The sequence below is a fragment of the Leuciscus leuciscus genome (assembly GCF_965113295.1).
Source record: "Leuciscus leuciscus genome assembly, chromosome: 17".
NCBI lineage: Eukaryota > Metazoa > Chordata > Actinopteri > Cypriniformes > Leuciscidae > Leuciscus > Leuciscus leuciscus.
The window spans coordinates 34250323-34265092 of record NC_138741.1 but is presented as its reverse complement, the minus strand read 5'-3'; the positions used below and the strand labels follow the sequence as shown (position 1 = coordinate 34265092).

Here is a 14770-nt window from a genome sequence, read left to right as displayed (position 1 = left end):
CAATAAATTTGGGAACATGATATTGAGACGGAGTCATTAATAAATGAATTAAGAACCTTTCTTCTTGAACATGTTGTCTGCTCTCATCTGACTCTTCCCAGTCACTTTAGATTATTATTGGTGCATAGAGACGTGTGTAACTGCTGTAAAAAGACAAAGATTAACAGGAATTTACATCTATGGACATACAAAAGTAATTAGGCTACTTGTAAAGCAATCATGTGTGTGTTCTTGGATATTTGTTCAGTTTTTTCCTGCTTCCTAGATTTGTCAGAAATATAACAATTATTAAAATAACATTAGAACTGACCATTATAAAGACAGACTACATTTTTTCATTTGTTGTAACAAAGTAACTTAGCAAGGTATGAACATTATGAACTTACTTGGTCCAAAAAAGGCAGAGAGAGATCAGGGGGTCTGAAAAACAACAACTATGTATTAATTTGAGCAACTCCACTCCTAACCTCCAAATAATGTCTTGTTAACTAATACCTGTTTGATGTGCTTCCTTTCTTTGGTGTGCTTGCTTCATCTGGAACATCCCATATCTGTTTAAAAAAAAAAAAAAAAAAAAAAAAAAAACACAAGTCACGTGTTAAAATGAGTTACATTTAAACATTATATTTATGTAAGCTTTACTCTCATAATGTGGACTGTGAGACTTTACGTGCACTTCATTGTCTTCGCTAGAAGAATCCCTGGTACAGTCTTCAAACAACAATGAAAGTAATGAAAATTCACTTTGATTTAAACCCATTCATGTAAATAGTCTTTTATACATATGTCTTTGTAAGATTTTCATTAAATTAAATATGCTCACCACTGGCTAAAAAGTCTTGAAATGTGCTTATAAACAGTGTTATTCAATGATAAGCCTTCCCGAGTGCCTCTTTGTACAGCTGTAGTTTGAAAGGGCTTTTTGTTCCTGGAATGTTTTTCACCTCTGAAGCATCTGGGTCCAGCAATACATAGCAATACCAGAGCCCGTCTACGGAGAGCCTGGCCACTCCCTTTTAAGTCCTATTGTACCGAATTTTGGTTGTAGTTCCACCAGAGTTCCACTGGGGGCGATCGCCCATGAGTGCAAAATGAATGGGAGTCTATGGGGCAAGACGGCTAAATTAGTCTCTTTCACCCGATTGCCGTTGAGAAATCTCAGATTTGATTGTAGGTTTTGCAAGTTCAACATGGGTTATAGGTCGAAAGTTGAATGAACAAGTACTTGTGCTGCGTTCCAGTCCACTTTTAGACACGCACTTGCGAACTTCCCTAAGCACTTCCCCTTGGGGGAATCCCTGCCGCCATTTTGAAGTGCGTTCCACTTCGTGAAGTGGACGAGGGAAGTTTATATGGACAGACCCTCGTTCCCTCGATTTTGACCGAGGGAGCGAGTCTGCTTCAAATGTACACTTCAGGCACCTATATGTCCCACAATGCAGTACAACTGTGACATCACCACCACAACAGACAACTCTATGATATATTAATAATATATATTTTTAATTTAAAACAACCCAAACACACCTATAAACATTTGGATGCTGCATTAAACAAATTCTTAAAGAAAAAAAAAAATTTAAATAATAAATCAACTCTACAGCTGATTCCAAGTGATCAAGGGCTTAGGACGTTCCAATTCAGCCCATTGCAGTTTCCGCCTGTAGTGAGCACTCGCAATGACGTACATCCGAGTGAACGAGACGGAGGGAAGTTTGCGAGTGAAGGGCATGACAATTTTGGACTGGAACGCAGCCTTGGTCCGTGTACTTTTTGATCATTTCATTTCCTGTTTGGAATGGAATAACGAGAAATGAAAACCAGCTCGTTTATTCGTTTTTTAGTTTAGCTTAAAAAACGAAAAATTAGATTTTGGCTCGATTTTTCATTTATGGTTTAAAAGTCAGTTTATGGGTTCGATATTTCATTTGCACACATGGGCGGCGCTGAAACGCCCCTTTCATCTGATTGGTCAAACCGCTCCGCCTTCAGTAAGCTATGAGCTTTTCTTTCTGTCAGGCAGAATAAGAGTCAGTACGAGTGCTTCACTGACAAATGCACTTTAATAAAATAATGTGTGAAACCACCACTCACTGTTAACTACACACAATATTTGAAGCAGAAATATGTTGCTGGTCACGTAATTCGTGCTGCTGCGATTTGCAAGCGACCCCATTAATGTGAACTACAGTATGACAGATTATATTAGCATATTTCCCATTGATAAATACAGTGCAAATAGTTCCGTCTCTTTGGATAAAAGGGAAGTGGAAATAAAAATCAATAATAGGCTGAACTGTACCATGATAATATGTCCGTAACATTTACCACTCTAGTCTTTTATTTACATCAAAAGGCAGGTAGGCGTGTGTGACACAGCCTATGGGCTATAAATAATTTTGAAAATTGAATAGAAATAAAGTTTATATTTTTGAATATAAGCATGTGTAGCCTACTCAGTTTGCATTAAAAGAAAGAGACAGAAAAGAGAGAAGCCAGAATCAGTGAATGTAAATTAATACTGACAAAATTACCAGGTTTGGGATTAATTATTATTATTATGAGAAATTGACTCCGGCTAGAACTTTAATGCTTCACCAGCCTCAGCTCAGACCCTCAGACTGGTCTGCTTATATCTTTTCTAACTGGTCAGACTTACTTTCCCAAAAAAATCCATCGACTTGAGTTATCTGAGTAATGAAGGCCGTAATACTTAATGCTGTCCACTAGAGGGAGCGACAGGATAATACGTGTTTTCTACTCTCTTTCCCTGTTTGCATCAGTTTAAATGACAAATAAATGCATTAATTTCATTCATAATAGGCCATATCTGTGTATCCACTCTCTAGTTTATTTTAAGATATTGTTATTCACACTGGTTTTTGCATTTAATGTTTGTCCATCCGGAACTTTTATTTGTCATGAGCTCTGTAGTCTACTAGAAAAAAAATATGACTCAACAACACAAACTCTGTTTTTACTCGGCAAATTTGTTTTTCTTTCAAGTAAGCTATAGCCTACAAGTTATCCTGCTTTTTGCCATGGGTTGCCATACTGCCCAGAATAAACAACTTTTTCCCCACACGAGAAGTTTAAAAACCCTGCATTTAGTTTTTTGTGAAGACGAGCGCATATCTTACAAAGGTTCCAGTTCTGTTTAGATGGAAATATGGCTGCAATCCACTGTTCTGGGATCAGTCACACAGATGATGACCTTGCAGGGGCTTCAGGCCATATGTACAGTGTGACTCCTCAACCACAAACCAACGAATTGAAAGCTGGTGGTCATACTTCAGAAAACAAAGGTGTAATAGTCCACACAGTCATGATATTTAGGGTTTTTATTTAATATACCTTTTCTTGCAGAATTTTTATTTAGTTTGAATCTAATATTCAATTAAAACACGTTATAAGAAAATAGCCCATTCATTTTATACCCGGCTTCACAGACAAGGCTAGTCCTAGACTAAAATGCATGTTTGAGCTGTTTTAAATGAGAACGTATCTTAAAATATGTCAGTGCAATTGTTTTTTCACAAGATGCACACCAGTAATGTTTTTTTCTGTGACATGTTTATAAATATATATTCAGAGATCGACTACTTTTGACTGACAAAATTCCAGCCACCGGAAAACTGATAAAGTGAGTCGTACAAAACCTTTCTTTTTAGTAAACTCTGTGTCCACAAACCATGCGGGAGTTCATGTGTAGAGCCTCTGGTGATACTTCAGCACAGTTTGGTGTTGTGTCGAGCCTTCTTAGTGTTTTAAAAATAGCGATTTTGATGCTATCATAGCAGTGCCCCATTCACTCCCATTCAAAAGGCATTTTGACCAAAACGAAAATACAGTCAATCTTAAAAGTGGCGTTTCCATCCTATTTATGCTTTTACACGAAAGTTTGACTCGGGCAGATTAACAAAAAGAGCCTAGGTTCAATTTTGGCGAGAGTTACCCTTTAATGAATGCAAAGAACACTCACAATCTACGCTCTTCCACACAGGTCACCACTTTTGAATAAGAAACAATATCAAGACTATAAAACTCCTCAAAAAACGCGCACACACTCAAACCTGACTGCACATCACATTTTTGACTTTATTGATTCATGCTTTTATTCCGGAGTGGAGTCCCTTTTATTTTATTGCTCCGGAGTCGCATATCAGTCACAAAATGCGCCACGGGGAAGAAAAAAACATCTATAGCCTAAGTCGCATTTTTTTTAGAAATTTATTTCACAAAAAATAAAAAATAAAATGTTACAGACAGTTCTCCGTTACGGACGTGAGCGCTCTAAAGTGGCACTAAAATAATGTTTTAAAACTTTCACAGAGACCTCAAACTGAAAGCACAAAGCCTGTCTTTAAATTTAATTTCGTTTTGTATTAATTGTATCTTAATTTTAATCGATGTTTCATCAACAAATTGTCTGGATTTAATAAGAAGTAGCCTAAATATAGGCTATTAGAAAATAAATAATCAGGATACGGAGGCGCTGGCGAACCTGGAGCTCGTCTCATAATGAAACTCAGCGTAGGCCTATAAGGTAGCCTATTGCCTCACAGACCTGAGACATATAGATAGCTTGAAATGTCTACTTTTAAGCAGAACAATTCAAAACGAAAGAAAACAGACTGCGCTGCTTATGCAATTCGTATGAAATGTGCATTTCTCTCTGGCGCTGCGAAGATCGCGAGTCGTCAACTTCATCTGTCTAGCCGACACTGACATAAAAAATAACTGTTTTATTAGTAAACAATTAAAATGTCTCCTGCTATATTTTACATATTTGCCTGTTCCTTACAAAACACTGACAGTGGGGTTTTTGACGTTTTTTTTTTTGTTTGTTTTTTGAGCAGCTGCGGACAAATTCTTTCGAAACACAAACACACACAATATTACGTAACACTCTGCGCTTATGTTTTAAAAAGATAATTTAACATATAAATAACAATTTTTAAATAGCCCACTTAAAGTGTTTATTACAAATAAATGACTAAATGCTAAAAATTTATACATTTTAATGAACAAACATATGCGTTGCATTTACAATTCTGTGAAAACAGGGGGTGCTGCAGCACCCCCAGCACCCCCACTTCCCGCGGCCCTGGGCAAAGATAGAATTTATAATTAAATACAAATTAACCTTTATTAGCCGCGTTTCCACTGTCGGGCCAGGGCCGGGCCAGGGCCGGGCCAGGGCTTTAAACGGGCCGTGCCGGGCTGATAGCCTCGGGCTAATAGCACCGGGCCTGCGTTTCCACTGTCGGGCCAGAAGCTCCACAGCGCTTCACTAAAACACGCCCGTAACACGCCTCTCTGGAACAACGTCACACTAACCCATTCAACAACAAACGGAAGTTTTATCAGAAAACTACTCAGAAATCACTGGAAACAGCGTTGAAAACAAACATGATAAAAGCGGCCGTTTGCTGGCATTTTTGTTGTTTACTTGAATATTTAAAACCCAAGCATCGATGTTTTACCACAGGTTTACAATAAAAAGTGATACATTGATCATAATTAATTAATTTATGTCAAAATTGCACATTAGTCACTCAAATAAATGACCGTTAGGTCTATTTCACAAAAGAAAGAGGACACACTTCTTCAGTCGCGTCTGTTACTGTTTATCTGGTAGTTACAGGACATATTTACATCACATTTAGAAAGAATGATAATTTCTACAAATATATGCCACCAAAAATATGTGTGACCTTTGTTTTTTTTCTCTCTCTGACCCGGTTTGTCTCACCCCTCATCAGCACACACACTCAAAATATAGATGAAATCAGGATTCTTTATTTTCCTGCATACTGCATACAGAGCAGTCAAAGAGAAAAGACAGGCAGTCGTTATGCAGTTCAAGCTCCACCTACAGCAGTTTTCTCTAGCTCTGCTGCACTTAATATCACAGTAAACATTACTCAATATTTTAAATGTCAATATTTCTTAACACAGAGAATACAACTAAGTTAACCGAGTACATTTTTAAACACTATGATAAACATTTACCTGCATACAGAGCAGTCAAAGAGAAAAGACAGGCAGTCGTTATGCAGTTCAAGCTCCACCTAATCAAAATACGTTTCACCTCATTAGAAAGCACATGGAGAATGACGCAGATAGAAAGATCGTATAATGCATACAAACAGACATGAAACGATCAAAATACTCAAAAATATAAACAGAAAACATGCTCTATAAATCAATCAGTATCTACTGCGAGCAATCCTTGCATACAGTGTCAAACATCTTATATGAAATTACATATTTTTTACTTTTAGTGTGGAACAAACACAGAACGGACTCACCTACAGCAGTTTTCTCTAGCTCTGCTGCAGATTACTCGAACACAGTGTCCTATAGCGCCACCGGTGCAGCCAATAGGAAACGCAATCCCATTATTGCAGGATTTACTTAAAGGGACCTCAACTTACAATATTTATCTCGTTACATACACCCCCCTTAACCCTCTGAGGTCTGAGCTGTTTTCTGGGCCCTGGAGGTGATCTGACATGCTCTGACATTTGTTTTTTTTTCAGTTATTTATAAACATGTTAATGGCAAAAGTGTAAATTCACTCTATATAACAAAAACAGGGCTAGCATAATATCTGATCAACATGCTTGTAAATCTTTGTATTTTTAAGAGAATAATGTTTATGCGTGGTTATATAAAAAAAAAAAAAGAAAGTTGCTGAAATAAGGCAACAAAACACATTCTAAATATATGCCCACAAGCCTCTTGACTAATGTATGTTGTCTTTCTAGTTCTGGCTTCAAAATGATGTGAAATTCATCCTGCCTGATCGTTCTCTTAAAACAATACATTGATTTAAACATTGTAAAACAGTTTTTTTTGTCAGAAGAGGTTTATGCGTGGGAGGGGTAATCGCTCATCAATATTAATGAGATTCAGACCAGGGGTGTGACAGACACTCCCCCAATGACTAATGGGCCATCAAGAGAGGCAGCCTGAACAAAGTAGAGGAGATTCAAAGGTTTTGTTTTTCACTGTTTTATTGTAATTCCTCTATGAGGAGGAACTAAATGTTTTAAATTTGCAGGTATCTCACAGTAAATGCTTATGCCCCGTTGATGCGGGCTCTAAGCAAAATAAAGCAAAATAATGCAAAATGAGCAAAATAAACTAAAATAAAGGCAGATAGAATATAGTTACATGTCTTTGTGCCATTCTTGAAAACAGTTCCTGTTTAACTGAAGACACAAGTGAACATTACATGCCTGGCATTTCCAAGGTGTGTCCTGCCTTTTACCAAGCTGTCCTTTGCAAAGCACACAGATCTTGCGACCAACTGTGCAAATGTTCTTTGCATCTGAGCCCAGCTCAGCTCCTGGAACCGGCACATGGTCACTACTGGTTTGTTTTGGTGCTACTTTCTGTGACACACCACAGAGCTCCGCAATAAGCTGTTCCATGAACTGTTTATGGGTCATGTTACCACATAGCTCTTTGTGGATAAGGAAAGCATTGGTGGCAGCAATGTCCAAGAAGTGTAGAAAGATCTTTCTGTACCACTTCATTGTTTTGTGTTGTGCAGTGTAGTACTGTAAGAGCTGATCGGACAGGTCCACACCCCCCATGTGCTTGTTGTATGCAATCACAGGTGCAGGACATGGAAATGTCTTTGTCCTCCATGCATCTTGTGTTTTCACCCTCCTCTGCGCAGTGTCTCCTGTATAAGCAGATTGAATGGTGGAACAGACAGACACCTCTCGTGTGTCCATCTACTTCACAAATACAAGAGGGCCATCCCGAATCCACCTGATGGATCCTCTGGCAGATTTTTTAGAGAGTGAATTAGTTGCATCACGTGGGCAATCCTTCCTGTTGTCCCTGTAAGTCCCACATGCACCAAACTTCATTGCAAACAGGTCTTTGAGGAGCTTTGGGCTTGTGTAGAAATTGTCCATGTACACATGGTACCCAGAGCCTAAAACTTTACAATCCAAAAGAGATGTTACAGCATCATGTGACAGTCCATGGCCTGAAGGAAAGTTGTTCTTTCCTGTGTACACAGAAAAGTCCAAAGTGTATCCATTTGATGAGTCTGCAAGAACAAACAACTTGAAACCCCATCTGGTTGGTTTGGCTTTCATGTACTGCGTCATACCTGTGTGTGCTTTGCATGCCACCATTCTCTCATCGACAGCTAAGTTTATTTTAGGATGATAGATGGCTTTACAAACATGACGTATGGTGTCCATGAGAGGTTTGACCCTGAAAAGCCGGTCATGTTCAGGTGTGCCCCTCTTTCTGTCATTCTCTTTATCTGCATCTGGGTGACTCATGTGCACATTCCATGAAATGGTGCGGTATCTGTCCCGGGACATGATTGTGGCAGGAAAAGGCAAAGAGAAAAGACTGTCTTGCCGCCAGTAGTCGCTGATGGAGCTCATCTTCACCATGGCCATGTAAAAAAGCAGCCCAATGTATCTGTACATCTCGCTGATGCTGACATCAGTCCATTTATATTTGCGGCCTTTTGCAATTGCACCAGCAGCTTGAGCATTGGTGTTGTAGCACAGAGTTGACACTGCATTCTCAGAAAAAAACATTTTGAAGAGACTCAGAGGAGTGTGTGCATCAGCAGGACTCAGCTGTGGTCCAGGTTCCCGTGCAGGCAGGAATCTCAGAGTCTGTGGAACCATATCAATGTCAGTCTCTGTTTTCCATGACAGAGTAGACTGCTTGTTGCTTGTCTGAATGTTTGTCTTGGCCCTCTTTGCAACAGGTGTCTGATGATCACCATCACCTTTATAGCTGTAAAACAAACAAACAACTGTGAGCATGTTTATTACACAAAATATAACAACTGCATTTCAATCATTATTTAACATTGGCCAGATGCAAAGCCATACAGACACATAATGTTTGTATGGACTATGTAAAACCAGAATATGTACTTACTTTTCAGTTGTTCTCAAAACTGAACGACACCTGTCGCGTGCCCTCCCAGTGCGCGTTGCAGGTGAGGGTGAGAGTGATGCTACCACATTCCTATAAAAATAATAATATTAATATTAATAAAGGTTGAACAAAGTACTATGCCAGCACATGCATAACTGATGGACAGTCAGCATTTTGGTAAAACAACAAAAATAAGCTCTTTTATACTAACATTACCAATCACTAATTGTAATATTGTGCATACATAACACCACAATTTTTGCAATTGTGTCTGGTAATTGTGTTTTGCAATTGTGTCTGGCAATCCACACAGGCAGGCAGGCACATGTACATATAGCATCACTAAGTATATAAACAAAATTGGTCTAACATCTGTAAAATAGTGGGTAAATATGTACTTACTCCTTCTGATTTCTGTCTGTGTTGCTGCGTGCCCTCTTAGTGCGAGTTGCAGTGAGAGGTGAGAGTGAGCAACCTACATCATTCCTTTCAAAAAAAGTTGAAAACTATTATTATCATATATTTTAGAGTACTATTCCAGCACATGCACAACTGTTGGGCATTAGCATGCTGATAAGATAACACAAAGAAAAAAATGTAACATTATCAACCAACCTCTAAAAATAAATAAACTCATACAGGCTCATATTGTAATAAGTATATAAACAAAATTGCACAAACATTGGTAAATATGTACTTACTCTTTCTGACGTTCAACTGTGTTGCTGCGCGCCCTCCGAGTTGCAGATGAAGGAGATGCAGCATTCCTGTTTTAAAAAAAGTTGAAAACTATTATAACATAAATATTTCAAAGTATATTACCATTAGTCTATATGAATAACTGATGCAAATAATTGTAGACACGTGCTGTAGGCATATATTGTGTGTAATGGGCCATTACGGAGATAGCACAACGCAAACATTAACACATTTGCAATTCATCAGCTGGGCATATTTACACATTTCAGCACATACACACATTTGCAATAGATATTTGCAAGCACTCTTCATTTAAATATAAATTACTCTGAATGGAAAGTATGGAAATGGTCCAACCAGTAAAATCTGTAGCCTACGTTTATTTAAAATAGCTTGTCAACTAATTTCTCTGTACTGTAGGCTAATTGGCCTACGTGTAGTAGCCTAGTCATTAAAATTAAATAAAACAATTTAGTTCATATTTAGGTTTAAATAAAATCATTTTTTTTTTTTTTTTCATTTATGTTGATTATATGAAAAGTGAAAAGCATGAGTCAGATCATGCGCAATCGCGAGACAAATGGAGTGGGCAGAGAAGATTTTGACCATTTCATTAAGTTTATTTTTTGTATAAAGCCTTTCTTTAAAGTGAATTTCGTTTTGTATTAATTGTATCTTAATTTTAATAGTTGTTTCATCAACCAAATGCCTGTATTTAAAACATAAGAATTAAAAATAGCAGGAACTGGAGGCCTCATAAATGAACCCAAACTCATAAGCTTTGCCTAAAATACCAGAGAAATATATAGAAAGCTCGAAATGTATTATTTTAAACAAAACTATTAAAAACGAAAGAAAACAGACTGCATGAAGCCTCTCTCCTACTTTATAAAGCATAGCCTAGACCATTTAAATATAATTACTCTGAATGACAAGTATGGAAATGGTCCAACCAGTAAAATATGTAGCCTACGTTTATACAAAATAGCTTGTCAACTAATGCAAGTAAATTTAAAAAGACTTACTCATCCGAAATATCCACGCCTGGATCAAGTCGCTCCTCAAAATACAAACGTTCATTGTCAGAGTCCTCTTCTTCTTCTGAGGAAAAAGTGAACTCTTCATCACTATCCAGGACGAGCTGAAGGGCTTCCTCACTGGTGTATCGCGTCATCTTCCAACGGCGCAGGAAAGTGAGTGAATTAAACTAGCTGGTTTTAAAGCATTTCAGGGGGCTTTTTACCTTATTTTGCATAGATCACCTCAGCACATTATCTTATGAATAGCGCGCTCTGCGAGTGGGTGTGAACTCATTTCAGGGGGCGTTTACCTTATTTTGCATATCACCTCAGCACATTATCTTATGAATAGCGCGCTCTGCGAGAGGGCGTGAACTAATTACAGATAATTAGATGAGACGGGAGAAACTGTACTTCACTTTAGTTTCATACAGATTACATTGCAGGAGAATATTTGTTTTGAATGTGAACTGTTTTATTTAAAAGTAGAAATTTAAAGCTTTCTTTAGACGCATGTTTCATGGTTGTGTGATAAGTATTCGCTGAGTTTTCCAGACTTGTTCCAGAAAGATTTTTGCGGAGACAGAGTGAGCTGAAAGCGCACCCTGTTTATTTTATTTATTTAAAAATAAAAACAAGGTTTTGATGTTAATGTGAGTGTACACAAAAAAAGAAGACCCTCTATAGTTTATAATCATGTATTTATTTTATTTATATGACCATAAATTACGGATTTTTTTAAGTTTATGTTGCTGCTATGTGAAAAAAATCCAGCAAAACGCGTGGGCGCGTTTCTCGACCTCAGAGGGTTAAATCCTGCCTAATGGGGACACACAATAATAAGAAAAACCAACAGCAAATAAAGGGAAAGAGAAAAAAAAAACGGGGTATTGAACTCCCACTTCATGTTTTCAATCAATAAAGAAGAGAAGAAAAGGTACATGGAGTATGATTAACTGTCAATCAATTGATTCTCCCATAAGGAGTACATAAAGACAAGGAAGGTGCCTACTCCCAATCTTACAGTAGAGTAAAGAGATGCCTGTTACACCTCAAAGGTTCATTATATTCTAACTCCCAATTTGATTTCAAATCTCTGTATCACTATGTTTCCTTTGTGTTCTCAACTATGTATGAAATCAAATGTCACTGTTTATGTGAAAACACTTTTAACGAAATAAACAAAAGAACTCACTGTAGAGTCTGAACTGTGTATGAATTGATTGTTTATTTCATGAATCAGTCTTTTAGGAGGCTTAATGACTCTGCCAAGTCTTGTTTGAGTTACTGCAGCATCAACATGTCTTGGCTGTGTGCACACCACAGGTTCCTTAGCGACCTCATGCTTAAACTGTCCTCCTTGAGTCGAATCAGAGTCTTGACCATTCACTTCAGGTAAATTGACATCACTTGTTACATTTTCATCACTTCTGTCGACATCACGTTGCACTTTGGAATCACTTCTCTCATTCAGGTTCCCAGCATCAACACTCACGGAGTCCAGGATCTCTGACACACAATCTGATACATCAGGTAAGTCTGTAGAGTATGTATGACCATCTTTTTCAACGAAACCATCAGGACTACTTAATATCCAGTTTGCAGTTCTGTCATCATGGTCAAGATCTCCTTGAACAATTTCATCATCATGGTCAACTGGATCTCTTTGAGCAATTTCATCATTCACATTATCGTTCCTTTGATCCTGTTCCTGAGGTTCATCAATCGGTAGGAAATTCACAGGTAACAAAAGATTCCTATGGACTACCCTCACTTTGTCTGAGTTGATTGACTTGATCCTGTAAACATTGATGTCAGGGTACACAATCATGACTTCATAAGGAGATGACTCCCATTTGTCAGCAACTTTTCTTCTCCCTTTTTCACCTCTGTTCGCAACCAGCACTCGATCACCAACAGCCAGTGGACATCCTTTCACCTTTCTGTTGTAAAGTCTGCCATGTCGTTCCTGTTCTTTCAAGGTGTGTACCTGTGCTATACGTGCTGCTTCACGCAAGTCATTCTTCAACTTGGACACAAAATCCTTTAAATCCACCACATCCTCATTTAAAAGCACATTCTGAAACAGGACGTCAATTGGGAGACGAGGAACTCTGCCAAACATTAGAAAGAATGGCGCAAAACCTGTTGTCTCATGTTCTGTGCAGTTGTAACAGAAGGTAAGTTGCTGTAGCATCTGTGGCCATTTTGATTTTGCTTTAGAATGCAATGTTCTGATCATACTTCCAAGAGTCCTATTGAACCTCTCAGCAATACCATTACCCATGGGGTGGTATGGTGTTGTGTGTGACTTGTCTACACCCGCCATGGTCAATAGTTCCCTGATAAGCTTGCTTTCGAAATTAGCCCCCTGGTCAGAGTGAATTCTCTTGGGGAATCCATAAACTAGAAAGAAGTCATTCCATAGTCTTTTCGCAACTTGTTTGGCTGACTGATTCTGGCATGGAAAAGCGTGAGCCATTTTTGTAAAATGATCTGTTACAATTAGCACGTCCACAGACTTCCCTTCTCTGAGCTCTGCAGACCAAAAGTCGATGCAGACCAGCTCCAGTGGCTCTGATGTTCGGATACTTTCTAACGGAGCACAAGCATTGGGTTCTGAGGTTTTACCAACCACACAGCGGCAGCAATTCTTCACATAATCATCAATATCTTTTCTCATTTCAATCCAGAAGAATCGTTGTCTCGCTAATGACAGTGTTCTACTACGTCCTTGATGTCCTGCTGCATCATGAATTCCATGGAGAACTTGTGCTTTTAAGGAAGCAGGTACAACAAACAGGTACAGTTTCTTGTTCAGCTTCGGATCTCTTTTCACCTTGTACAGTACACCATCGCAGATGACAAGTTTATCGAGGTGTTTCAACAATCTACGCACACTTTTGGATTCTCTTGCTTGTTCTTTCTTAGATGGTTTCCGACATCTTTCAATATAGTACCGAATCCGACACAAGGTGCTGTCCTGCTCCTGCTCAGTAACAATGTTGCTGTGCTGTAGCGGAGGGCTTAACTGTTGCGGTTGTGAGATGACTGGTACAGTCCCCATGACTTCACTCAAGCCGCCAATAGAATGAGCTGCCAACACCGCAGAAACTTCCTGGCTCCCGGAAGAACCTGAAGGCAACAGTCCATCACTGTTTGGTTCACAAGAAGCTTTGTCACCCTTATGCACCCCCTGATGATTACTTGTGCACTTGAAAGCATTTTGGACAGAGTTGTCAACAACACCACTGACATCCTTCAAGAGAGACAGGTATGGTTCAGTGATAAGGCGATGTCCTATACAAGACTGGACAAATGGCTCACGACTCAGAGCATCCGCAACAACATTTTTCGGTCCTGGGACATACTTAAGATCAAAACTGTAAGAGGCTAGTTTTGCCACCAACCTCTGCTCACATGCATCTAGCCGTGGCTTAGTCAGAATATATGTAAGAGTGTTATTATCGGTCCACGCCGTAAAGTGTCGTCCTCTTAGCCAATGGCTAAACTTCTCACAGATAGCCCACTTTAAGGCAAAGAACTCTAATCTGTGAGCTGGATAGTTCATTTGTGAGCGAGACAGAGTTCTACTTGCAAAGGCTACAGGTCTGGCAATCTCTTCACCTGGCAGAACTTGCGACAATACAGCTCCCACTCCATCAAAAGATGCATCTACAGCCAGAATGAAATGTTGGTCAAAGTCTGGATGAGCCAATGTCACATTTCTTGTCAGTTCTAGTTTTAGGGTGTGCAAAGCTTCTTCACAATCAGTTGTCCAATCAGCTGGGGAAAGTTTGAGGTAACTAATTTTCTTTCTTGGTTTGCGTCCTTTCGTGATAGGAGTTTGTTTGACTGAACCTGATGTTAACTTGAAAAGAGGCTTAGCTTTTGCTGAACATCCTTCAATAAAATGTTGATAATATAGAACCATTCCAAGAAAGGACCTGATCTTTTTCTGACATGGTGTTTTTCCATCGGGTTCCATCAAATCAGAAGCTTGTATGTTGTTAATTGCCTCAACTTTACCAGGATCAGTCTTAATCCCTTCTTCACATACAACGTGTCCAAGGAATTTCACAGATCGTCTCAAGAAAAAACATTTTTTCGGAGCCAAC

The 14770-nt window shown here is 38.7% G+C and overlaps 2 protein-coding genes across 2 annotated transcripts in view; one reads left to right on the top strand and one right to left on the bottom strand.

The window, feature by feature from the left end:
* The window catches only part of LOC309479463 (uncharacterized protein), a 323172-nt gene that overhangs the window by 173069 nt on the left and 135333 nt on the right, over positions 1-14770 (top strand). The gene's annotated exons all lie outside the window — the stretch shown is intronic.
* On the bottom strand, positions 7005-11460 carry LOC309479410 (piggyBac transposable element-derived protein 4-like). The gene is made up of 5 exons (XM_082143538.1): positions 10659-11460; positions 9636-9701; positions 9337-9420; positions 8935-9024; positions 7005-8787 (listed from the first exon to the last, which is right to left on the bottom strand). Exons 1-5 carry the CDS (start codon positions 10805-10807, stop codon positions 7752-7754), a joined length of 1425 nt encoding a protein of 474 aa, XP_081999664.1. The 5' UTR covers positions 10808-11460; the 3' UTR covers positions 7005-7751.